The sequence below is a fragment of the Alligator mississippiensis genome, chromosome 1, assembly GCF_030867095.1.
Source record: "Alligator mississippiensis isolate rAllMis1 chromosome 1, rAllMis1, whole genome shotgun sequence".
In the NCBI taxonomy this organism is placed as follows: domain Eukaryota; kingdom Metazoa; phylum Chordata; order Crocodylia; family Alligatoridae; genus Alligator; species Alligator mississippiensis.
The window spans coordinates 167,671,540-167,697,791 of NC_081824.1; the positions used below are offsets into that span (position 1 = coordinate 167,671,540).

The 26,252-nt window shown below is 41.6% G+C and overlaps 1 protein-coding gene across 1 annotated transcript in view; it reads left to right on the plus strand.

Moving 5' to 3' along the window:
• TTC27 (tetratricopeptide repeat domain 27) overlaps positions 1-24,635 on the plus strand; it is a 228,411-nt gene extending 203,776 nt beyond the window's left edge. Inside the window, exons 16-20 of the mRNA XM_014600026.3 lie at positions 4,553-4,718; positions 11,754-11,951; positions 18,679-18,790; positions 22,326-22,426; positions 24,387-24,635. Coding sequence (XP_014455512.1) covers positions 4,553-4,718; positions 11,754-11,951; positions 18,679-18,790; positions 22,326-22,426; positions 24,387-24,509 — 700 coding nt within the window. The 3' untranslated portion in view covers positions 24,510-24,635. The remainder of the gene's footprint in view (positions 1-4,552; positions 4,719-11,753; positions 11,952-18,678; positions 18,791-22,325; positions 22,427-24,386) is intronic.
• The last annotated feature ends 1,617 nt before the right edge of the window (positions 24,636-26,252 follow it).

A 26,252-nucleotide genomic window follows, 5' to 3' on the forward strand; every position in this document is an offset into this window, starting at 1 on the left:
TCCCCTCCCAATTCAACTTAACTAACAGTCCTCCAGCATCCTAGGATACTGTGCAGCCCTGGGCTGTGCTCTGCTCCAGAGGGATTCTCCCAGCCTCTCAGCCGGGGGATCATTCAGCTCCCAGCTTGAGGCAGGGGGAGTAAAGCCCCCGCTGTCGGCTTCCTCCCCTGTGCTGGGCACAGCTTAGATGGAGCTCTGCAGCTGGGGGTGGGGCGGCACTTCCTCCTCAGTAATCCTGCCAGTTGGGGTGGAGGCATGGCCAGGTGATCATTGTGGCTTAGGTAGGGGAAGTGGGACACCCACTGCAGGCTTCCCCACAGCCGGGAGCCAGGGTGATCACCTGGCGGGGGGTGTGTGTGTGTGTGTGTGTCCCAGCCAGTTGAGGGAGTGAGGGGGAAAAGGACCACCTCCCCCCCCAGACCTCCAGCTGGGCAGTGCCTGGCTGCAGGGAAGGGGAAGCCTGCAGTGGAGTCTGTTTTCCTGGCCCCCACTCCCTCCTCAGCCAGCCCATCTGTCTGTACTTTGCCCAGAGGTCTGGGGCTTGGGCTTCTCTTCTTACTACTTTCTGATTTCAAAAGAGAAGCATCCCCTTCTAGGTTTTGGATGTTTCAGCAAATTAATTCATTATGACAAGGTTTGGATAATAACATTCTAGTTCAGGGCTAACCAACTTCTAAGCAGGTGGGGGCTGCATCCCACGGGCTACACCCCTCAGGGGCTGCACCAGTGTAAGCCATGAGCCCATGGGCTGCATCTCCTCCACCTTCTATGCATGCAGGTGGGCCCTCCTTCCCACCAGGCAGGCAAGCAGCCACCTCAGCTCCCTCTCTGCACCATGCTGCAGGCTACCCTGGCACCATGGGCTGGGCTGGGCTGGGCTGCACTGCCCTGCCCCGCCCCGCCCCGCCCCCTGGGATGGAACAGGAAGTGAAAGCTGAAGGTGGAAGGAGGATCCTCAAGTCCCTCTGCAGCAGCAGTCGGAGTAATAGGAGGAGCAGAAGCTGGGCAGGAGCTGGGGGCTGCACATTAACCTCTTATGGGTGACCAGTTGGACATCCTTGCTGCAATACATAAATTCTTTCTTAGGTCCTATGAATACCAGTTATCGATGACCTGAAGGACACTTACGTCTATATGGCAATTCACACTGCTCACAGAAATGTTTGCACTTTGTGTCAGGAGTCGTTGATACCAGTTCTGAGTTCTGTCATTTGGTGTGTCAGGATCCCAAATGGCACTTAAATGATGTCTTTCAGCGGCAGCAGTTTATGTTGGGAGACTAGACCTTCATTTCTGTTCTCAGTAACCAGATGATAATAGGATCTCATTCTTGACATTCAACAAGGTCATCCAAATCCTTGTCAGCCTGGATCTCAGGATCAGTTTAGAAAGCTCCATTTACCTACAAACAATCAGCAGAATTTATAAAGTCAAGGTTTGACTCAGTTCTGCCTATGTCTTAAATCCTCAGGGGAGAATTTGCACAATAACTTGCATCTTTTCAGGTCTTTGCTCCTAGCCAAGGATCTCTATTTCAGCTACTGGATTTCAGGGCAGCATATGTGAGAATTTACCGTTGCCCCATTCAGGAGTAATTAGGATCAGTTTGTTGCCTAATCAGACATAGAAGAGCTGTGGTGCTCAACTTATGCCATATGGGGCTTCCCACAGGCCTGAAAATTTGGCAGCAGGAGAATAGTGGCAATTAACATTGTCACTGCTCTCCCATCACTAAACTTCCCAGTCTGACCTGTGTATTCACCCCATACCATTCATCTGGCCCATGGGCCAGTGGCACCAGTGGCCTAGAGCTACCAGTTAGATATCCCTCATGTGAAGCTGACATCCCTATGTTGGTGAACAGATTCCCTTCAGGTGCATTGTGGAAGTCTTTCATCTTCCTTATTGTAACAGACATAACCATGCAAGGATTGGGAAGCTTATTTAGAACATGTGTAGACCACTATGTGCTCCAAGGGAAATCACACTTGTTATGTAAGTGTGTTAAGAGTTAAGAACTATCCATCTACCTTCTGAAATGTGTCTGTTTAGGCAGATTCTGACAGATAAACTGTGATATGTTTTATAAACAGGCAGGAAGTACAAAAATTTTCCTTCTGTGTCAGAAAGCAATTTTCTTGTAAAAATGATGTATTCATCAATGTATCAATTTGTCAGGTCCTTCACCTGCCAGGAATTCACAACAATTGAGCATCACCCACATATTGGGAGTTCTCGGGACAAGACTCAGGTGATATCAATCTTGGTAAGCCCAGTATCTGCTTGGGCTTATCAATTTTGTTGTTTTTTGTTTTTTTTTTAATCTAATTCATTTTTTAACATGCCCTCATCATGGGTTTAGAAACCATCTTCATATTTCTCTATACCAGTGCTTACAGTTAGTGTAGGCTAATTGACTTTGCTTGAGAAGACCTGCTTGTTGGTTTCTAATGATGTCTTAAAGAATTCATAGGAAAATTTCCATGAGACAGATTCATATGGCTGAGTGAAGGTGTTTTTCAACCCTCTGGACAGACACACATCCAATTCGAGGACTTTTCTCTCTCAGCTATTGGATTATTTGTTATCCAAGCATTCTGCTCTGTCACTCAGCTCTATTAAGCTGCATTTGGCAACTGTTTTATATTCCAGTCTTAGTTTGGTGGTTATTCAGGTTTTTTCCTCAGTCAAACCATTTTCAAGGCTTAAAAGAGTGGTTTCTTTGTTTTCCTTAGTAATGTTTTTCCTGCTTTAGATGCTAATTGAACCTTTATCATCTTCCTATAAGGACAGCAGTTTTAGTCACTAGCAGTTAGCTGGGTAGAGTGTGTAAATAACAAGCTTTGATGGCAGAGTCTCCTTACATATTTTTCCACAAGAAGCTAGTAATGCTTACGCCACAGCCATTTTTTTTATTAACAGTCGTTCATTTTCATTCAACCTAATTTATATATTTGCCTGTATTTTTTTCTGACCCTTCATGCTCTTGATGTCCTGTCACTCTGGCTCTCTCAAACAAAGCCCTTTGAAAAAGCTCAGGTTTCCTGTAGCTTTTGGCACTACATCTAAAGGTAATCACCCAAAGTCTATCAAACGGACTTTGGATTAAAATAAGATCTTACTCTTTGAATACTCTTCTTCTTTTCCTCTTTGGTTTAGGCACAGTCCACCAAATCTCAGCAACATCTATGGCATGCATTAGGAAAACTGTTTAAAAACCTGTAAGGGAACTGACTTTTAGGTAGGATATCCAGTCTGTTAGAGTTGTGTAACTTGAGTGGTAACTACAAGTCAGTTACTTGCAGTAGGACCCATGCAGACAGATGTTCAAAGACACATTTCAGATGCTCCATTCAGCTGCTGGAATCTATGGAGATGCCTTTCTGTGTGTGTATCCCACCACCCATGTTTCTTCCAGTATGGTATAAAATTCTTCTGGATATTGGCATTGCTGAAGGAATTAAGTGGTGGTCAGGCGGCTGTACTATTTATGCTTTTAGAGAAGGGTTGTGTGAAATGTGCAGGGGCACATGAAGCCTCCACTGGACAGTGGGATCCATATGGGTAAAACTATCTCCAAGAACTTCGGATGCTATAATGTAAGTTTTCTTTGTGCAGTGAAGTGAGTCATAATTATTACATTTGTTCCTGCTATAATAATGCAACAAAGAAAATCCTTTTATTTTTTCTGCTTTGCACTTCAGTGAGAATTTGATTTCATTATCATAATTTGTTAGTAGATATTTTCAGTTCTGACAGTGAATTCAATACAAATGTCCCAAATGTATGCGATTAAAATGCTGACATGTATTTGCAAATACCAGTGGAGACTATGCATCATGTTAAAAAAAGAATTACCAACCAATAACAATGACAGCTTGTAATTTCACCTACGTTTTATTGAAGAGATTTAGTATTAAATAAACTTTCTTGTTTCCTATATATCAATTTTCTCCAAAGTAAAGATCTGTTTACTTGTTATATTGCTAGTTATTGTTTTTAGGTGCATAATAAATAATACAGAAAAATCTGTCTATGATATTAGGGGTCTTTGACTGTTGTAGATTAGAAAGGGCCAGAGCTCTGTTTTTCAACGTTGGTTAGTAACAATTTTATACTTTTGCTCTATGTTCAAAACAATGCTTTGATCATGTGTCTGCAGACAACTTTTTGTAAATTATGTAGTTTTTCCTTGTCAATAATCTTTAAGGAGAATAGTAAAGGGAAAGGTAGGGGGGTTTGTGGATATTGAATTTACAGCCAAGGCAATGTATTTTCAAAGCGGTAATAAATAGGTTCTGCAAAATTATTCATTGATTCATGGCATAGTTTCTTGACCCTTCAACAAGCAATCAGTAGACCATTAGTGATGTGAAGGATGGTTATGAAAGAAAGGAATGCTGTCTTTTATGTAGATTTTGGACACTAAACCTCAACATTGACCTGTTTTCTAAACATGGCTTTGAATTAGACAGCCTTTTGGACTATGCAAAATGCTTTAAAATATATAAAATTTTATACGCAGAATCTTTTGTTTTCTGTTCTTAATCAGAATCAAAGCATTTCGAACCCTCCAAGAAGCTCTCAAGTGTAACTATGAACACTGGCAGATTTGGGAGAACTACCTTCTCACTTGTACAGACATTGGAGAGTTTTCAGAAGCAGTCAAGGCTTATCATCGGCTCATGGATTTACAAGAAAAATACAAAGATGTGCAGGTAGGATAGAGTTCTTTTTGTGTCGCTTACATGTTTCCTATATGTTCATTTTTTCCATGACAATGAAATACATTTTCCGAAACCTTCTCAGTACCAGTAGCAAACTTGACACTCAAAGCTGTCTGAGCAAATTATGAGACTTTGACTGTAAAGAGAAATAATTTAAAGCAAGCAAGACCAATCCTGATCCCAGTGTCTGTCTGCAAGCTTTGGAGAAGAATAAGTTGAAACTCTGCTGGTCAGGCTGATCCTAAAAGTAAACATTTCCCCCCTTTTCACATGCTTAAATCCCTGTTGGAACTAATGTAAATGATTCTAGATCTTATAACTATAGTCAGGAAAACAGTTTCCCTAGGTGTTTAAGAATGTACATCTTGCACAACCTGGCCTTTGCACTTGAACTAAATTTCATGTTGAACCACACATAATCACAGTATTAAAGCTACATAATCCAGAACTGTGAAAAAATAAAACAGGAACCATATGCACTTTTCAGGGTAGTGAATGAAAGCTTGTTAGTTTCTGTGTGTTAAATGCATACTGTGAGCCTCGGAAAGTTTTATTTGATGATCATATAATTAAAGGGTCACTGTACTCTGATAGTTAAAAAGCGTATTTAATTTTTTCATTGGCAATTTACTTTTTTTAAGAGTACATGAGTCATGTGTCATAGTAATAAAGCTACTAATATGAGTAATAAAACAACCACACACAGTCAGTGTGTTGTTTGATACAAATAAAATCTATCAAATTCGAGATACCTAAACCTGAAAAGTTCTTCTAGCAATTGAGTGTATTTCAAAACTGATCAATCTGCAAAAGGTATATTCTATTCTTTCAAAACTTACACATTTTTAAAACCAAGTATTTCTTCTTTAAAAACTCTTAAATTTGAGGTTCTTAAAAAAGCTCATATATTCACTATAATGCCTGTATCCTCCTACATGTGTCTGTTTGGTGATTTTATTTTATTTTTTCAAATTGAGAGTTAGAAAATTTGGAGGCTCCTTAAATGCATCAACATCTTACATTCAAAAGAAAATGGTAGTTTTCCATGTGTTGAGAATTAGTTTGTTGGTAGCTGTGCTGCTGGCATTCTGCAGAGACCATGTTTATTCATGAGGACATATTGTAGACTTTGTTTAGGAAGTGCCCTTCTCAGTTGTTGATGTAAACAATAGTCTAGTTACACAACATAACCCATACTGATTTTAATATCGCTCAGGTCAGGCTGATCGTCCACAAGGGCTAGAATTTCCTGCCTTCACATAACATGTGAACAAATGTGCCCATTCTGATGTGTCATTTTACAAGTTCATAGGTGTGGTGCATGGTTATTTAAGAGTAGTGCTGTTCAGCTTCTAAGCAGCCAGGGGCCACCCAGACACCCCTTCATTGTACTGTATGCCTGCATCCCACCCCTTGGCACACTGCATTCTGCCCTCTGCTGCACCACAGCCTGTGCCTCCATGCCCCTGCTCCACAGTGTGCCCACATAGGCACAACCACCACCACTGCACCACACAGCCCCAAGCTCACCCTCAACTCCCTGTGCCATGCTTGGCAGCATCTGTCCCCAGGTGTGGGTGCAGAAAGCAGAATCCAGATGAGCTGGGGAAAGAACCTAGAGACTGGCTGCTATTTCAACTGGAGTGATGAGGGAGCAAAGCCCAGATGGGAGCTCATGGGCCACAACTCAGCCACCTGCGAGCTGCCAGTTGCACAACTGCACAATCCTGGTTTAGTGTTCTTTATCCATTTTAGTGTATCCTCTCTCTCTCTCTCTCTCTCTCTCTTGATATATATTTCCCATATAAATTTTAGGAGTATTTGGGAGTCTATAGGAGTCTATAGATATTAAGTTTGCTTTTGGTGTTCCAGTACAGATGCCATTATATAGTCCAACATATGAAATAGTTTCCAAGTCCTTTCATCTTTTTATGATACAGTAAATCTACAGATAGAAGGATTCTCATGAAAATCCTTCACGAACAAGCCCAAACTCTTCTTTAGAATTTCAGAAGAATTCATATTAATAATTTTATAGAATGGAAGAGAATACTTTACTTTCTTAGCTAAAAAATTAATTGAGAAAACTAAAAAGCTTGGAAAATTTTTACAGAGCGCTCACCCACAGTCTAGTGTGCGCTGCATTCTTGCTACTTGCTTGTTGTAGGGTTCTCTGGTACAGAACCAATTGTGCTGACTTATTAGTTGCTTATTCAATTTAGAAAAACTGTGGTTCAGTAAGTTTAGACCAGATTGTTAATTTTATTGCAGTATAGTTGTCAGTCATATTTTTATGTAAACACAGTTTCTACTCTGTAAAATGAGACTATAACTGAATCTAGTATGTTTTCTCTTTGTACATTAGCTCATGGCTTCTTTGCTTCAGACCTGTACACACAAAATGCAGTTGTGAGAAATTACACTTCCTAGTTGTTCTCCATAATTATTTCATAGCCCTCCCAGCAGCAGAAATTCTGATGTAGGATATTTTAAGTTTCAGTGTACACACGCACGCACGCACGCACGCACACTGCTGCAGGTATAATTCAAGAGGCAAAATATTAACAAGCTTGTCAGTATATGAAATGAAAATTATCTGGGGGAGTGGAAGGGAACATTTGTGGATTAATCATTGATCCTTCTAGATCGTAGTGTATGCATGAGAGGTCACCCGGACCTTCAATATCGATGACTGCCCAGACCTTCCATCTCCCCTTTAGGCCATTGAGACAGAATCTAAAGACCAGATCAAATCCAGACATTTGGTGCCTCCATGGCTGTAGTTGTATAAGCATCTGGGAACAGAACCCTGGTCTCCTGTGCCGTAGACAGGGAGTCTGCAACTGAACCATGGGGGGACTCTTTAATCTAAGTGCCGTGGTAACATTTAAAATTTGCATGGAGTAACAGTTAAGCTGACAATTTGGAGTTTTCGCAGTACCATTATTAAAAGGATGTATTCTTTTAAAATAAACAAAACTTCCATTCATGTGTTTAAAAGAAAAAAAAGAAGTAGCTCTCCCTCTTTATGCCTGCACATCCTCTAAGCTTTGTGATATGGTTATATTTCAATTGATATAGCCAGATTTTAGCATGTTAATTGGAAAATAATGATTGGAGCAAATCGGTGAGACAGATTGTGGACTCTTATCACAGCTACCCAGATACTAACTCCTCTATGAGTAAAAGGTCATCAGTTCCTAGGCTTGTTAATCTTGGCATCTATATATTACAGTAAACAGGAAGAACGTAAAAGACAGAGAGAATCTGTCAGCTTTTTAGAAGCACTGCATTAAGGTGTCTATGATAATAAAGGTAGAATAAATGTTCATTGTAAATCAAGCAGTGTTAAAAAAATCTCTGATTTTTTGAATAATCACATTCCAATTTGTACTTGTGGTATTCTTAACTTTTTTCCAGTGGTGACCCTTAAAACCATTTCAATTCTTCCTTATATAAAGTATTTCATCAAGAGTATTATTTCTTTGTGTTTTCCTTTACTTAATGTGGCATTTACCTTAAATTAACCTTACCTTGTTGAATTATCTATAGCAAGGGGCTAGTTATTAAGACTCCCACACTGGTGATATAGCCTGTAAATTAGTTACAGTTCACAGTAAAAGATCTGGGGGGTGGATTCTCAGTGTGTGTAATTGTCAGTTTAACCTCTGTATGTATGGGGGCAAATGTTGGCAGAGGGTTTTGTAAAACTGCTAATCAAATGACTTCAAAATGCAGATTGCTAGAGCCAAGCAGTCAGTGCTTATTTGTAAAGTTAACATGTTGAGGATAATAGGCAGCAAATGCTCTGTTGGGGGAAGGGGCTAGAAATTTGCTACATTGCTTTCAGAAGCAAGCCTAGGTATGGTCTCTATGACTGTGAATAGAAAGAGGGATTAATGTGAATGCAGAATACCACAATGGAAACAATGTACCAGAAAGGTTTTCTCTTGCTCTTATGCGTTACATATTATCTTTATTTCTCTGGCTCATAACCTTTCATAATGGAAAGCAGTAGCAAAAGCTCTTTGTGCTCAGATTTATAAGGGCACTTTCCAAAGGGAATTTGAGACTGGGGAGGTGGGAATTAATACTTGTCAGAGGCACCTGGTGCTATAATAGTCACTTAGCTGATTTTCAGCTTTAATGGGAAAGTATTTGGAGTGAATATATTTATAGGAAACAGCCTTAGCAAATGATAACTTCTCATGTGAAACCTGTTATCTGAAGGTCCTTTCCTCACTTGGGCTTTGTCATTTCTGATTATCACCAGTGGACTTTTTAAATATGTTTTGAGTAGTTTATTTTTTGTGTGAAAGGAACTGTTGTAGAGCACATGAATCTCATTTCATAATTACAAAATGTGTTAAAATGTGTACAGTTGTTTTTCTTTTTTCATTATGCATGTTGTGCTTGTTAAATAAGATGGGTCACAGAAAGAGGGATATAGGTATGGTGGTATTAAGCACACAAATGCTTAGTATAATCCATAGATTGTTTTAAAAGACAGGAAAATAAAAGCTGTTGTTTTCACAGGTTCCTGTATAATCTAACATCTGTTGAATGTAGTCATGTTTTAGGGAATATGGTCATTTAACTTCCCTCAGAGGAGATTTAAATTAAAGTTTAACAATTTACAGTTGTGGTCTAATGATGGAAAAGCCAATGAATTGGTTGCCAACCTTCTTTTGGTATTTAGATACAATGAACCGGCAATTCTAACTAATATATTTTTAACAATACAGCATAACCAAGGAGTGTCAGTATTTCATTAATGTTTAATGGATTCTATAGTCCCAGCTTTCATGCCAGTTTTATTTTGACTAAGTCTTTAGTGATGAAGAAGGGAAACCTGGGGATAGATTATACTGGAAACATAAGCAAAGCTTGAGCTCTCTTGATATTTGGGTTATTTTTTGGCATCTTTGCAAAATCCTGGGTGCCTGAGGCAAGTAATTATTTTTTCCCAATGGACAAATAAAACATTTTTAGTCTTTTTCCATTATTGTCATAGTTATCGTGCCTAGATTTTTGTGGACCGGTAAACTACCTGGGTTGGAATATTATCAATGACAGTTTTACAAGGCTGGAAACAAGGAGTGGCAATTTGGACATTTCTCAGTTTGACCATACTCTTCTGGGTATATGTATGTAGATATGTGCACGTGTGTGTGTGTGTGTGTGTGTGTGTGTGTGTGGTCCTGGGAGCAGATTGGAGCTCAGCACTTCTGATAATCAGGTATTTTATTTAGTTACCTACATAAGGATTTAAGATTCTCATTTGGGACATCCATTTGTTAAAATGTCTGGCAATAGAAATTGTTTACATTGTATGTTTGATTCACCACTTTAAAAAATTATTTGAAAACTAAATCACTTCAGGTACATCTGATGCATTTATCCTCATTCAAAGACAGATTACCAGCTAATGTGAATTCTCTTAGTTCCATTCCTGACCTATGGTACGAGCTTGGACTTCAAAAAAACCTTTGTGGTTTAGAAAAAAAGTTTTGGTCATAAACTGAGCAAACTTGACCAAATCACTAAGGCATAAAAGAAGAAACACTGTTTTAGTTGAAAACACCTTTTTTTGATAGAACCTGCATTTTATAGTAATCGATTATACTTGTTTTCTAATATTAACACCCATTTTAAATTTACTACATTATTAGCAAGGAATTTTAAATCCATGCTGAGAATCATTTGATTGTTATCAATTCTGACTCAATAATGTAATTATATTGTGACACTGGAAAAAAAGTATTTGTACTAGAAACATGTAATTGCATCATTGTATTTATGTGCTGGCTTAAAGTAAATTTGTTATTAGAGTATATTTACAGCAATCAATATTATACAGCAATTACTATGACTAGTTCAGAATGTAAAATAACCTACACTGATTTAAGTCTCTTGTAGACATCTCTATTTTAAGGGATCCAAACTTTTTTATTTTAGTACCATAATAGTATATGTCCATATATGTTTCTGGGTTTGTCATGAGTAATTTTTATACAGAATTTAGATCGTGTTCTCTATTATATGGATTTATTTTCATACACAGCATCTTATTGTTAGGCATTGCATATGATGATTATTCCTGTAAAAATGTTAAAGACCATTATTAAGGTTGAAAAGTCAAGCATTCACAAGTCCAGAAATACCAAAAATTAATTAAGTTTACATGTCCTTAACTCTGCCCCTTTTCTTTAGGTGCATTCTGATACAGTCTATTAAGTAGGTGTCCAGAACTGCCTTACAAAGAAAGTCCAGTACAGATCTGAGTTTGGAACATGCTCAGTGCAGAAGGAATCTGGGGATTTTACTTGTGAAGCGCTAACAAGTTTCCACTGATCTCATGCAAACTGCAGGAGTTTTTAAAAACCTTATAACATGGCTACATTATGATGGATTTTCACAGGGGGGCGGTGAGGGAAGCACATTTCTGACACAAAGGCCACTGTTAAGTCCCTGCTTCAAAGCACTGGAATGCCAGAGCTTTCCAAAAGAATTCAGTAAATACTTTGCATTGAAAATTTCAGTCCAGGCTGTTAACATTTGGTAACGTTCTAAACCACTGAAAAGAGGGTCTTCTAATAGGAAATCTCGGCCAACATTAGAAATAGACAGTTTTGCCGGCTCTCTTTATAATAGTGTGAAATTCTCTGTCATACACTGCTATTGTTTTCTGGATCACTTGTACCAGCCTATCTAGGCAAGCACAAACTTTCTTCTATAGCTCACTAAAGTTGGAATGAGTGACCTTGTGCTCACCTCCTCCTCCCATAGAGTCCCTTTGCAGGTGGTCTGTGTAAGGTTTAAATGAGTGAACTTCCCTCATAACACACTTAGTACCCCATATCATTGCATGCTTGTAAGGCTAGATCAAGCAACTGTCTTTTGTGTTCTCAAGATGCATAGAATTATTAGATAATGTACCTCAGAGTCCAGATGCTACAGAGACTGTGTACATGTTGCTTTTAACCTGAATATAGAAATAAAATATTTCTTTGACTATTTTTGAAGGTATTGCACATCTTGGTCAGGGCTGTGGTAGATGGAATGGCTGATCGCAGTGGAGAAGGGGCAGCAGGATTGAAGGGAAGGTTGCAGGAGCTATTTGGCAGAGTGACTTCAAGAGTGACAAATGATGGGGAAGTCTGGAGACTCTATGCCAAACTGTATGGGAATGGACAGAGCAATAATCCTGAAGATACTGAAAAGGTAAACGTGGCCCCCCCCCCCCCCCCCCCAGCTGAAATGTGCATTTCTGAGGGGGCCTTTATCCTCTAGTGGTCTAATAACTGTACAGAGACACAGCATGCATTTTGCTATTTTGTCCTTCATGTTTTGATTTAGTTGCTCTTTGTTCATGGGGGCTTTGTTTCCTTTCACTTAAATCCTCTCCATCTATATTTTTGTTGGGTGGAAAAATTATGATTTATTTAAAATGTACCATTTGCTTTCAGTTTTTTATATATGCCTACTTCTGTACATCTAAATTTGAACCTGTCTTTAAAAAAAAGTCTGACAGCATCTGGTGGTTTCTCCAAATTCGTGTGTTCTTTTCAACCATAATGGCTAGATTTTGATTATTTTTTTTAACTGGAGGCCTCGGTTCTGGAGAGAGAATGATAGCATTCAAAAAAATGGTGGCCTACTTGAGCTGCCGTATGTCACTCGAAATCTAGTCCTATAGTCTGGAAGACTAGTTTGTGCTTGGAGTTGCACAGGAATAGGTGTTCCTGAATAACATCCAGAATTAGAGTGTTCTGTATTTTGCTTAACCTGGATTTAAATTCTGCTTTTAGTTCTAGATAGAGGTGCACCATATATTGGTCCATATCAGATCGGCACCAATAAAAGGAAAATTGTCATTATTGGGCATCAGCTTTTTTGGCTGGTGTAGCCAATTAATGTCACTGATAAATGTTGCATGCATGCATGCATGTATGCAGCCACAGCACACATATGGCCAGGAATGCAGCCAGGCAGCTTGAAGGGCAGTATCTGGCTGGTAAGTCTGTGGAGAGGGGGAAGGGGCATGAGGTGGGGGCAGATCAAGGCCCCCACGGTGAGGGAGGGAGTGGGGCTGGGGCTGGGACAGGCACTGCCCAGCCGGGGTGGGGCAGGGTGTGTGACGGAACCACAAGCAGCTCATCTGGGAAGGGGTGGCGGCTCCCTGCCACTGTGCACACCCCTGGGGGAGGCATGGGGGACATGTGCCCCCCCCCCCCCCCGATTTGTGCTCAGGGCAAGGAAGGGGTACCTGCTGTAGGGTCAGGGCCAGGGGCTGCACCAGCCTCTTCCCAGCATGGGGGTGGTCCTGGAGCTGCGCTCGGGGCAGGGTAGGCAGTGGCAGTGCTCGAAGTGGGGGGCTATGGGGTGGGCTATGGTCACCCCAGAATTCACCACAGCTCCCCTCCCAGCGCCACTGTCGCTTGCCCTGTCTCCACCCCCCTTCTGGGAAGAGGCCAGCATAGCACCCAAGCCTTCAGCGGGCAGCCTGCCCTCACCCCACACACAAATCCAGAAGCCACATGCCCCCCATGCGTCCCCACAGTTACACGCAGTGGTGGGGAGCTGCCCCCCTTCCCTACCCGTGCCAACATATATCTGTCCTAATATTTTCTTCTATTTTAGCCTCCAACCCTCCTTCCCCGCCTACACGTAGCCTCCCTGTTAAATCACAGTTAAGATGACCATATTTCTAAAGTAACCCCTACACCATTGGCACTACTACTTTATTGTTGATATTTAGGGATGCTTTGCATTTGGAATGAATTTCCAAATTCAAGTAGTTATGCACATTCCCAAAATACATTTGAGTTATTGGATCTTACTTGAACCTGAAAATATAAAAGGTCAGCATTCAGTATCTGCTTCTGAATTATATGTTTTGGCCGGGGCAGCAGTGTTAGTCAGTAGGACTGCTCAATATTTGGTAACACATGTATGATGCAGGTTTTTGGGCCTGTGGGTCACATGTCCCTGGTGGTGTACTTCTAATCATTTGCCCCTTCCTCACTCTGTTTTCTTCACACACCCCTCTGTGAATGACATGCTCTAATCCCCACTGTCCCTTTTTTCTTTCAACTGAACAATAGAAATTATTTGGCCCATTAAAAATTCAGGAGTAAGGACACTGCAATATCCTGAAATCTATCTCCAAACACTAACTCGGGTACAAAATATAACTAAAGCTCTGTCTATACCATAAATGTCAGGTAGCGTGGTTGCATCAAAGTTTTCCTCTAACCCAGCTAAAAACATGGTTTCAGTTTATACAGTAGAAAGGACTTAAGCTATGTTTTGTAACTAGAACAGTTATGAAACATGGTTAAAATCTAGTCTGTCCTACAAATCAGCCCTCGTCAATTGAGTGTACACTTGTGTTATAACAGAGTTCCCTGAAGTGGTTGAATCAACGTGTAGATGGGGCATGAAAAAGAGCTGGGGCAGAGAACAGCCTTGGGCTGGTAGGTGGGATTGGGGGTATCAGCCCTGGGCTCCAGGGTGCAGCAGAGGGGCTGGCAAGAGCTGGGGGCCTGGCCCTCAGCTGGCTGGGCTAACTGGGCGCAATTTGCACCCAGCAGTTACCATCTACACATGTGTTTAAGTACACTTAATGACTGCACTGTAAGATAGTAATGTCCCTGACAGTACTATCTTATGTCACAGTTAATTAGTTTACTGTGCCCTAATACATGTGTGGACTGTTACACTTTACTGCAGAGCTAGTCTGCTCCGCAGTAAAGTGCACGTATAGATGCACCCACTGCATAGCTTCTTTATTTTATTACACAATATTTGAAAAGTGAGATAGTGAGACATTTAAATAGTGAGACTATTGCGAGAGAGGTCACTCTACCACCAAATTTATCCCAGGCCACCAGTGTACTTAAATGAAGGTTGCTTTTTTTTTAAACTGTCATGTGACAAAGAAATAAATTGTGAGGGAAAACAAAGCATTTGCAGTTTTAATAGCATTAGAGACAAGATGGAAAAAGACCTCTCTCAGTAGATTATCCCTTTCCTCTACCTGCCGAAGCTAAGCTGTTCTCTTTAGTGTCTTCTAGTATTTTGTTGAAACTAGGTTTAAAAGATTCAAACAGTGAAGCTTTTAACTTCCTATGGCAGAATATTCCACAGTATTGAATATCTGAATGCCAACATTTTTTCTGGGAGTCAGCCTGTTTTTCTTAACTAATTGTAACCCTGTATTCTGGCAGTGGCTTACGCTCCAAACAGTTAGTGAGGTTGCATGTTATTATAACTCAGTGTTGCCAAGTGAAATATGCAGGTATTTGGTCATAGTTTTGCAAGGGGTAGAAGGTTGTTGATAGGCAAGTGGGAAGAAAAAGTAGTTATGCCTGTTTTTAACAGAATGACCAACTGGGACATGTTTTTAAGTAAGTGGGAATAAAGGAGAAAATGATATTTATCTCTGTTCTTCCTTTTAATGATATTTATCTTCTGTTCTCTCCCGGTTGCAACCTGTACCCCTCCATTTTAGCTTTTCAGCTTTACCATGAATTCACTCCTTGGATTGTTTCTAACACACATTCCAATTTCACATGTCCATCCCAAATTCACTAACAACCTCTTGCACCATTTCACTCCATTCTCTCCAGAACTCAGCCCCAATCCATTCTCATCTCCGGTTTTCAGTTTCCTGCACTATACCTCTAACTAGAAGGTTGAGAATCCCTTCCATTCTTAATCAAAGTCTGTGTGGCTCAGTAACTTCTCCCTAAGGCAGAACCAGGCTCTTAAAGTGCAATGCCTGAGCAATCCTCCAAGCTCAGAAGTCCTCCCTTCCAATCTGATAGCCTCTAGTCAAACCACCTACATGTTACAGAATCTAGGAAAGCAGGTGGTTGAAATCAAGCATGTGAAGGCAATTTTATACTTGACCTTTTTGAGACTGGCTCAGGGGTGGGCAAAATATTGCCTGCAAGCTGGATCCAGCCCTCAGTAGGTCTTTATCTGGCTGTAACACATCCTCCTGCTCCCTAGGCATGCAGTAAGGCTTAAGTGTCTCTGCAGCTGGACTGCCTTTCTGGGCAGCCCAGGTGGTGGCAGCTCCTTCCAGCTGCCATCACTGCTGACTTCAGCCCCGCAATACCGGTGGGGACCTGTGCTGCACAGCTCCAACCTGGCATGCCCCTCATGCCTGCTCCAGGCTCGCCTGCCCAGGCTCAGCAATGGTGGCCTGGGATAGAACCTGTTACTCAGCATAGGAGGAAGCAGCCCCTCCCCCTCACCACTCCCAGCACTTCCTGGTACAGCCACCCAGAGCCTCCACCAGGCTGCCCTGCATCTACTCTGTGCTGCCACCACTGCCCCACAAGGTAGCTCAGAGGCGGTGGCAATGGCAGTATAGATGCAGTGCAGCCCAGCATGGGCTCCAGGCAGCTGCAGCAGGAACAGCCAGCAGCAGCGAGGGGGAAAGGCTACTTTTCCTCTGCACTGAGGAACATCTTCTGTCCTGTGCTGCTGCTGCTGAGCCTGGGCAGGTGAACCTGGAACAGGCTTGGAGTCAAGGCCATGCAGTGTGGGTCTGCCGGTACCACGGGGCTGGGGCCAGCAGTGGTGGCAACCAGAAGGAAGGAGCTAGTGCTGCCTAGAAAGGCAGTCCAGCTGCAGAGCCACCCCAGCTGACTGCATGCCCAGGGGGTGGCAGGACACACAATGGGCAGCTGGTGTGGGCTGGGCAGGGGCGGGACTGTGCCCAGGTTCCAGCTAATCCGCTCTGGCAGGGCGTGAGTCTGGAGCAAGCATGGGGTGGGGCAGGAGCTGTGTGCTGTTGGTGGTGGTGGGGAGGTGCCGCAGGGTGCATGTGCTTTGGGCTGTTGTGGGGCGGGGTTAGGTGCTGACTGGCTCACTGGGGGCACACGGGGGGTATCCCATGCAAACCCCACCACACCCACAAATCTTCCCCTGAACACCCCACAACCACACTGTCCCCCACACGGAATCACACACCCCACAGACACCGCACCCACCCACACCCTGCTCCCCACAAACCCCACACTCCTCCCCACACACACCCCTGTGCACCTCTGGGGAGAGTTTTGCTCACTGCTATGCACACAAACCCCACCACACACATGCACCCACACCCTCCCACACCCAGCTTCCCCCACAAACTCCATACCCACCCACACACACCCACAGACTCCCCATACCCACCCACCCTCCCCCACACCCCATACACACACCCCCACAGCCCCCCACAAACCTCATATCCACCCCCCTACAATATACAAGAGTAAAACTTCATTTTGAGGTATTATACAATCATCTCTATATACACTATGCAAACATACACAAATCAGGACAAAAATATATTTTTAAATAAAATTAAAAGATGTTATTGTCAATGTTTGATTTTTAGTATAGAATTAATTTTTCTGGTTCCAAGATGGCAAGCCCTCTTCCCAAAAGGAGTACTTCTGGGGGCAAGGGGAGGAACTCCCGGTGGCAAAGGTCAGGGGTTATGGGGTGGGACTTCCAGTCCCAGATGGCGATCAGCACCCTGAAAAGTTGACTGCTAGCCCCCATCTGCACTACAGCTACCAGTGACTGCTAAGTTCCAGCTCACTTGTGGTCCCCAAATGTGGAACGATACTGCAGCCTTTGAAATTTACCAAGTTGTGCTGTTACGGGTGTGGCTTTTTCTTACTGGCCATTGATAACTAATCTATGTTGTGTTACCCCTTACATCCATGTACTACATTAAATATTCATCCTTTACTATTTACACTCTTTATGTTGGTAGGTTGTTACAATGGTCCCCTTAGTTGTAATTTTAGTGGGGGGGGGGGGCTTCCCCCACATAGTATGTTTAATTTTTGCTTTGAAGGTTTTTTCATGCTCTCCAGCCTTTGTTGGAAGCAGTAGGAAGTAGGAAGCAGTAATTAATTTCTGCACCTTATGTTTTCTCCCTTCCACTGAGATGTGTTTTGAATTTTATTTCACCATATGTCTTAACTTCTGCGTTTCTTTAAGTGAATCTCATTTGGGATTGTTTTTCTGCCCATGTATCTAATCCAACTACATCCTTTCATATTATTTCTCTGTCCTAACTTGTGTTCTTAGTTCCAATCTGTTGTCATCTATAAATATCATTAATGTGCTGATTATTCCCTCTAAATAGTTAGAGAAGATATGAAGACCAGATCCTTGTGGTATACCACTGGATTCTCTTCCCCATCTCAGTATGTTTGTTCCTATATGTCAGCAAGACTGATCTTTGCAAACTCAGACTGTTCGATGCTTATTGCTATGTAGTGCCCAAGATATTTATCTCAATATTTTCTTTCCCTTTATTTGTTCCATTATTTTATTAAGCACAACAATGGCATTGAAGAGGTGGTAATTGGCAAAACCACTCTTCCTTCTTTCACACATTTTTGTGCTTTACTGTTAAAAAAATGTTTCTGTATGTCTGCTGTCCAATTTTGGAAGAAAATACAGAAGCAAAACCAAATAGCTTAGTCTGTGAAATGTGCTATAGTCTAATATTTTGTGGGGAAAGAGGGAGAAGCCTTGAAGTACTCAGTTATTCATTCCTTGGGCACAGGGTTGCTTTTCAAAATGTTAAGTACTAGGTTTTGCTTCTTTCATATGCATTCAGTTATTATGACCTGGCAAACATGGGTCATGTCCATCAGTCTAGACAGGTTTTTAAAAATAAAAATTGTCTTTGGACACATGTTACTTTATATGCCTGCCATACTTGAGATGCAGTATCAGGGAAGAACATCTGTGCTACAGCTGGTGCTCACAGTTGCAGAAAAGGAAACCCTTCCAGCTCAGAGAATATCCATCTTGTCAAAGTTCAGCTTTTTGGAAGAAATATTAATTTTAGAAATGCATATGGCTAAATTAGGATTTTTATTTTTTTTTATAATTTCACATGAAGTTATTTTTTGTCCTTTTGTAGTCACTGCAGTTCCTTACTAAAGCACATAAATGTGAAATGCAGTCAACTGATTGGGAGAAAGATATCACTTCCTTTAAGGAGTTGGTGAAAGGAGCCATAGAAGTTGCCCATGGTATGTTATGTCTTAAACATAGCTATTTATATTACTTATAGAGATTGTACAGAAAATTTCATGAGCTCAAAATCAAATATATTTTGCCTTACCTATTGTACTTCTCCCCATATTGAAACTATTGTGGCCATTTTATTCGAGACATATATGTGTTATTGGTTGTAAAACATTCTGTGTTGGGTCTGGGAGCAGTGAGCCAGGGTTCCTGTCTTTGAGGTAGGAGAGGACTTTTAAAGCCTATAAGCCAGCAAATGCTCTGAGCAGTACAGAGTACAGATCTTGGGAAGTTTGAGAGAAAATAACTTGTCCCATCACTGAAGAGAAAAAGATTACATTGGGATTTAGGAGATCTTCTAGACCCCCCAGAAACTAATCTCAGCTGATTTGGGATGCACTTTGAGATGTTGTGCTCAGTTTCATATAGGCACATGCTTTTGGTGTGCTGCGAGGCTCCTTGGGATTGGCTTCCCATTCCTGGGGTTCAAAGAACCTTGGTCTTATTTTTCTTGATTAGGGAGTGGAGGAGGAATAAGCAAAAATACTCTTTCAAGCATATGCACTCTCAGTGCTAGGTGAGCTGTTCTCCAAGTAGTTTGTTCAAGTCCTCATGGTTTGATGCCTCCTTTCCTTGCTCCACAGCCAGAAGACAGGAATAGTGGTAGCGTTTTAGGGCTAGTCTGTTGGCATCAGTGTAAAGACACTAATGTAGTTAACATCACTGTGACTTGGGCTCAGAGAGAAACCAAGAATGAAAAATCAAATCCAAATGCAAAGAAAAGAACCAATCAGCCATGTGTGGATAGAATGGATTGGATAATTCTAAATCTAAGGGAACAAAACATAGCTGAAAGATTTGGCATTCCTAGTTATAAAAATGCTACAGGTCAAACATCTTTTGATGAGGATAAAAGATACTGCAAAGAAGCCAAATGGCTTCTCCATATCAAAATTCAGTTCTAAGGATTTTGGAAAGATGCATAATGTACACTGATTCTTTCTAAGTAAGAAAAACAAAGTATTGCCAGTGCTTAAGATGTCAGAAGAAGAGATTTCAGGGCAAGCTAATACTTCAAGAAGCATTAGTTCATGAAGGCAGTCAAGGTTCTTAGGGTAAATCCAATATCTTTTATTAGGCCAACTAAAATAGTTGAAAAAATTCTTTTTTGCAAGCTTTTGGGTACAAACACCCTTTGTCAGGCTGAGGAAGCGTCTGCAGTTGGTCTGTGCTCTAAGAAGAATTTTTCCAATTACTCAAAACGTAGGATAATTTTTTTTAGCAGACAAGGTTCTTTGCGTAAATCTGATATATTTTATTAGACCAACTCAGTTGGAAAAATTCTTCTTTGCAAGCTTTCAGGTATAAATACCCTTTGAAAGCTTGCAAAGAAGAATTTTTCCAACTATTTGAGTTGCTCTAATAAAAGATTATCAGATTTACGCAAAGAACCTTGTCTGCCTATGTCCTTAGACCAACACAGCTACAACCTATACCCCTTAGTTCACAAAAGACTTAGCAGTATGTCTAGGAATGTTGAAGGGACTGGAGAATGGGGCTACTTCATCTCTTGATGAAAATAAACAATCTCATTAAAATCAGCTACTGTAGTAGAGAGTAGCAAACACATTTATTTTTAAAGAGCCCTTGATGTGATCATTAAAGACCAGTAAGTCTTACTTAAACATGAGGCTAATTGGTTGGTTTGATCATTCAAAATAAAATTAAAAAGCACCAAGATGATCTTGGTATGATAGGAATGCATCAGCTCTACTTGTGCAAAGCCAAATCATGACACACTAATCTCTTAGGATTCTTTAAAAGCATCAATAATATTAACACACATGTCTGCATATGTTTGCACAGTGAACTGTCTGTAGTTTAGTGTCTTCGCATAGGGAAGCCTGAGGTCAGTGTTATCCAGACCTGGCAGAGTCTGCCACAGTTGAGCACTCACTGGGCTGCTGTATATTCAGGTCCCACCGCACAGTGCGTGCACTTTAAGCTGCCCTTGGTCTTAGTACGTTGCAGCATTATCTTTTAATTTGGCCTCTCTGACATCATTCCTGGGCATGTATTCTGTGCCTGTAATTCCTTCACAAAAATGGGACCTCACAGTTCAGCTATTTTGGGCCTGGCCCGGAGGGCGGCAATGCTACCCCTCCTTCTACCAAACTTTTCAGTAGCTTAAACATACTTTCCCAGAGCTTCAGCTTGTGGGTGGTTTATGGTCACTTCCTTAGGGACATAATAGCAGAAGAAACAGGCACACAGACTAGTGGTTTCAAAAACCAAGCACTTTTTATTTTATCTGGCACAAGAAATATACAGATATAGGAAAATATTGAACATGCTTTTCTCGCATTCTTTTGTTTCCTCGCATTCCTCCATTTCCTCTAAAGGAGGGTGTCAAAGATATGGGCTGTGTCTACATGACAAGACACTGACTGCGCAGATGTTACTGCACGGTCATTTAGTACTTGCATAACCAAGTATTAAATGACTGTGCAGTAACCGGCATTACTGCATAGTTGCGTCCTGGCACAGTTGCCTAGTGATGCTTATTGCAGAGTAGCTCGTTACTACTGCACAGTAGAATCGCATCACAGTTAGTGCTTGGTGACACTACAGTGCAATAGTAATGAGCTGCTGCACAATAAGCAACTCTCGTAGATGCAGCCACAGCCTATGGGCCAGATCTAGCCCTTAGGGCTTGTTGAGGGACTGGGAATTCAAGGGCAGGACAAGCAGTAGGAAGGCAAGCAATGGCTGCATTAATTCCCATGGCTCCCTGAGCTGACAGAGCAGCTACCACTGCTTCTCACCTTGTTGCCAGAAGGGGGTCCAGATCCAGCCCATGCAGAGTCCTGTGATCCAAATTTCCTTGTATCTATGAGTCCTACTAAGTTTGACTTCGGGTGCAGGCAGGGATAAAAGTTTAAACATTTCCAAGCTCCCCAGCTAAAGCAATTCTTTTTTTGAAGCATTTGCAAATGCATTTGCAGCATTTTGCAAATTCCAGTCTCCTTTGGCTTCCTCAGTGTACAGCTCTGCTCTCTGCTTCCCCTTCCCCATACAGAAGGACCTAGCTTAGCATGTACTGATGTACTGAGGCTTTCACTAGTAAGGCATTTCGTAACTGCCGCCAGAATACATAAGTTGGACATTGATCGATTTTCTGAATTGTTCCATTATTGAAATTGTTTTATAAAACAGAACTTGAAGGAATGTGGTATGTACATACTGTGTGTTTGAAGTGCATAGGACTTGAAGAGAAGTGAGATCTGTTAATAACAGTGGTAAACATGTTTTGTGAGGGATCTGGGAGGTGTGTTAAAGAAGGATACCTTGATCTGCATTTCTTTGTATAAAGGTATATGTGGTTGGACCTTAAGTAAATTTACCTATTTTTAATATTTTTTTCTCTGTGTGGAACACTGTGTTCAAAATATGTATAAAGGTATTCAGGGCATGGATGAATTACTGGTTTTTCAGTTTAAGATGATCACCAGGATGTAACGTCTTTGTTTTTACTTCTAGTGGCAATACAGTGCAGTGAACACAAATCTAATCACCAAGAAGCTTTGCAGGTACTTTCTTCAGCACGGCTGAATCTGCATGGTTTGTCATCCAAAGCAAAGGTGAGACTGGGTTAGAAATGGGTTAAAGGGAAGTTTTTATTACTGCTCCTTGGGGCTGCTTCCTAATTGAAAGCTATTTATAAATCAGATAATGTTCATCCATCACAGTAAGTTATAGAGGACTGTTCATCTCTTCATCATTAATTGTCCCTGTTAGAAGCCAGACCTTTATCCCTAACCTCCAAACTTTGCCTGAACTATTAGCAATTCATTTTGCCTTTCCAATCTTTTGCTTTGTTTAAAAAATATCCCCCTATTTAAAAAGTAGTGTTGCATGCATCTGTTCACCTTAACTCCAGAAGCACCTCTTGTTTTTCCATAGATCTATTTAGTTCGCATAGCAAGTAAGTATTTGTGGCTTTTTCCCTGTTTAATTTTGTTTTAATGAGCCAAACCACTTTTATTTAAAAGTATTAAGACTGGTCCCAGGATTTAGACCTCACAAAGAAAGAAAGTAAACCAAAATAAAGAGAAAATAATTAAAGAAAGAGCAAATTCTTAAAGCTTCCTGATCAGGATGTGTTATGAACAAATCAGTACAGTTCCTGAGAATGTAAATTGTGGCCATTTGGTTGGTTAGTATTCTTAAACAGGGTTAAGAAAGTAGCAGGTGGAAGAATGAGTCAGTATAATTTAACTAGCTACATTCGATTGAAATGGCCAGGCTTAGATAGGTCAGATTCCTAGATAAGCTTTGTAGACTGACAGAAGAGTCACCTTCTTACTTGTTAAATGAACAAATTTCTGTTTTTTGAAAAGGAGCTTGTTTGTTCACTGGCAGAGTACTTTGAACCAGGCATCCATAGCATGTTTTTTCTTACACGTGTGTCCATTTTATTACAGAGAATAAGAATTATTATTTTAATGGAGAGGGTGTATGTATGTTCCAGAACAATGCTTGTACTCTGGCTTAGTTTTCACCCATTCAGAATTTTAGGCAGCAAGTCTGTCTTTGGGTCATTAAAATGAATGATTTACACTCTCCCTTTTAATCATAAGCAGAAAATGTATAATTAGAGTCGCTTTTGATCACAAACAGAACATGCATGGCCAGACTCAGTCAAGCTAATTCATGTTCAGCCCTCAGTTCCATCTATTTCAGTGAGACTAAGCTGCAAATGAAGGTTCTACTCAACTCGAGGGTTTTAAAGGGTTGTGTACTAGGCAGCGACTCCATAAATCTTGAAATCTAATGAGACTTCTGCCATTAATGTTATATTGTTTTAGGTGCAACATTTAACCTCTGTCTGCCTTGGGTTACCCTGTCTATAAAGTAGGAATCATAGTGGTTTACATGATTTGTTGACAGCAAAGCTTTAACATCAGAAACCACAGTATGGGTGCAAAGCATTTTTATGACATTTTAGCATCTTGTTTCTGTCTCATGAGTTAATTATAGACAGATGCATGCATCCACCCACTCATGTCTTGACATCAAATGCTGCAACATATTTATTTTGGCTATGTGGAACAGATGAGACCATATAAAATGGTGCTAAGAAAAGTGACAGTCATTTAAAACACTTGCAGATTTCTACTTCCCTAACTGATTGGTTTGCACAAGAATGCTTTGTGCACAGTAAGGAGGGCCTGATCCTGCTCCCATTGAGCTTAATGACATAACAGTTTAGATTTCTGTGAGAGCAGGAGCAGGCCCTAACAGAAGCCCAGTTTTCTGTGACAGACTCAGACTTACAGACAGGACAACATGAGGTGTGTTATGAAGGGCACATGTTCTGACTTGGAGAAAAGAATGATTGTCATTTGTAGGTACTCTGCCTAACCACTGGTGTGTCAGTTTCTGGAGAGAAGTGACCACAGGTAACACAAACCCACATGGGATCAGAGATGATGGTGTGGGAATTGTGGCAATGGCAGTGAGGGAATTTTAATTCAGTATCTTGTTTAGATTATGATGACCTCAAATATAATTAAAATTGGTTTTGTTTTTATTATGCAGCAACTTTTTGCAGATGTAGAAAGTGGCACGGTTTCCAGTGAGTTAGCTGATGAAGTGACAACTATGGACAACTTAATTGTTGAACTGCAAGAACTGAGCAACCAACTGAGAAATCAGTGCTGAGATGAGAATTAGGCATTGTGGAAGAAAGACGATGATGATGTACTTCATTTGCTACAGTTTCTGCTAATGGAAATGCAACATCTCTAATGTATAACATGACTTCCTAATAAATATTTTTACATATGACTCTATTGTTCTTCTGGTCAGCTTTACTAAGATGCTAAATTACTTCTAAGGCCAGGCCTACTCTTAAAGCTGTATATCTTGGTCCCCAGGAATATTTTTTTGGCATAAAACATTATATTTGTAAGGCATTTATTCAGAACTATTTCTGCCTATGTGCAGTTGGCTCCACACCATTCCTGTATAACCATTCTAATATTATAAAAGCTTCAGTCTGCCTGTCCATAACACTTTATTTGCATTCTGATTGGTTGTCTGAAACAACCAATCAGAGTGCAAGTGTTTGAACAGCAGGTGGCAACCGAGCTGCCATGACAGGGGTGACGGAGCAAGGGTGGGGTGAGGTCCCGGGCCGAAGCGGCGAGGGGGAGGGGAGGAGTGGCCCAGCCCAAAGTGGCAGGGGGGAGGGGAGAAACAGCCCCTGCCCAGGGGGAAGGAGAGGAACAGCAGGGGCCCCATGATGGCGGGGACACCGGGGAATCCCCCCTGCTCTGCTCCCTGCAAGTGGCAGCGATGGAGCAGAAGGTGGGGGGGCTGGGCCAGCAGTGCTGCCCCTCCCCCTGCCACTCCCTGCAGGTCACAAAAATGGAGTGGACAGAGGGGGCAGGGTCAGTGCTGCTGTCCCCACCCCCTTCCATTCCCTGCAAGGTGCGAAAACGGAGGGGTGGGTGAGGCCAGCACTGCTGGCCATGCCTCCCCATCCCTGCTGGCAGTGGCAATGGAGCAGACAGGGGGGCCCTACCCCCCTTCCTAGCCCTGCTCCCTGCAGGCAGTGACCATGGAGTGAGGGGAGAAACAGGCCTGGACCCAACGTGGGGAGGGGGGGTGGGGGAATGGGGTCAGACGAGATGCAGGGGTGAGGCTGGATGCAGGGCTCTGTCCCCCGTACCCTCCAAGACACTGGGGACTGAGGGGCAGGAGAGGGGCCCCCAGCCCCTGCTGTCATGGCAGTGCTGTCCCCACCACAGGTTGAGGTTGAGGTGGGCCTCATGGGGCCGGGGACGGATCCAGCAGACTTAGGGGGGACACATGGAGCCAGATGAGATAGGGGAGGGCCAGAGGCAGAGCAGCAGCAGCACAGGGCATTGGGTGGCACCTCCCCTCACATGATACTTGACAGGCAATTGGCTAGTTCCTGTATAATTTTGCAGAGAGGAGGGCATAAAAATCTGAACAACACAATGCAGAATATAATGCAAAATAACTTTGAACTATTTTTAGCTGGGGAAATCATATTTAATGGTGAGATATGCTCAAGTAGTAACGTGATTATTTGAAGGTGACTGTTGATATTAATTAATTTTTTTTTGTTCTAATTAGTCACACAGTATATAACTTCAGCTTGGATCCTGCAGTGGGCTCCACCTGGAGTTAGTATATTTTTTTTTTATATTGTAACAACATTGAATGGTTTCTCTTAGTCTAGGGTTATTCTGCCCTGTCTGTTTTTGGTGAGTTTATTGCATCTCTTCTAGGAATAGCGTTTTCCTGGATTTTATTCAAAATAGTTCTTCATCCATCATGTAATTGTACTACCCTGTTATTTTATTGTACTGAGAACAAAAATGCAGTCTCAAAAATGTATGTATTTTTTCTCTCTTGTTCCATATCTATTGTAGA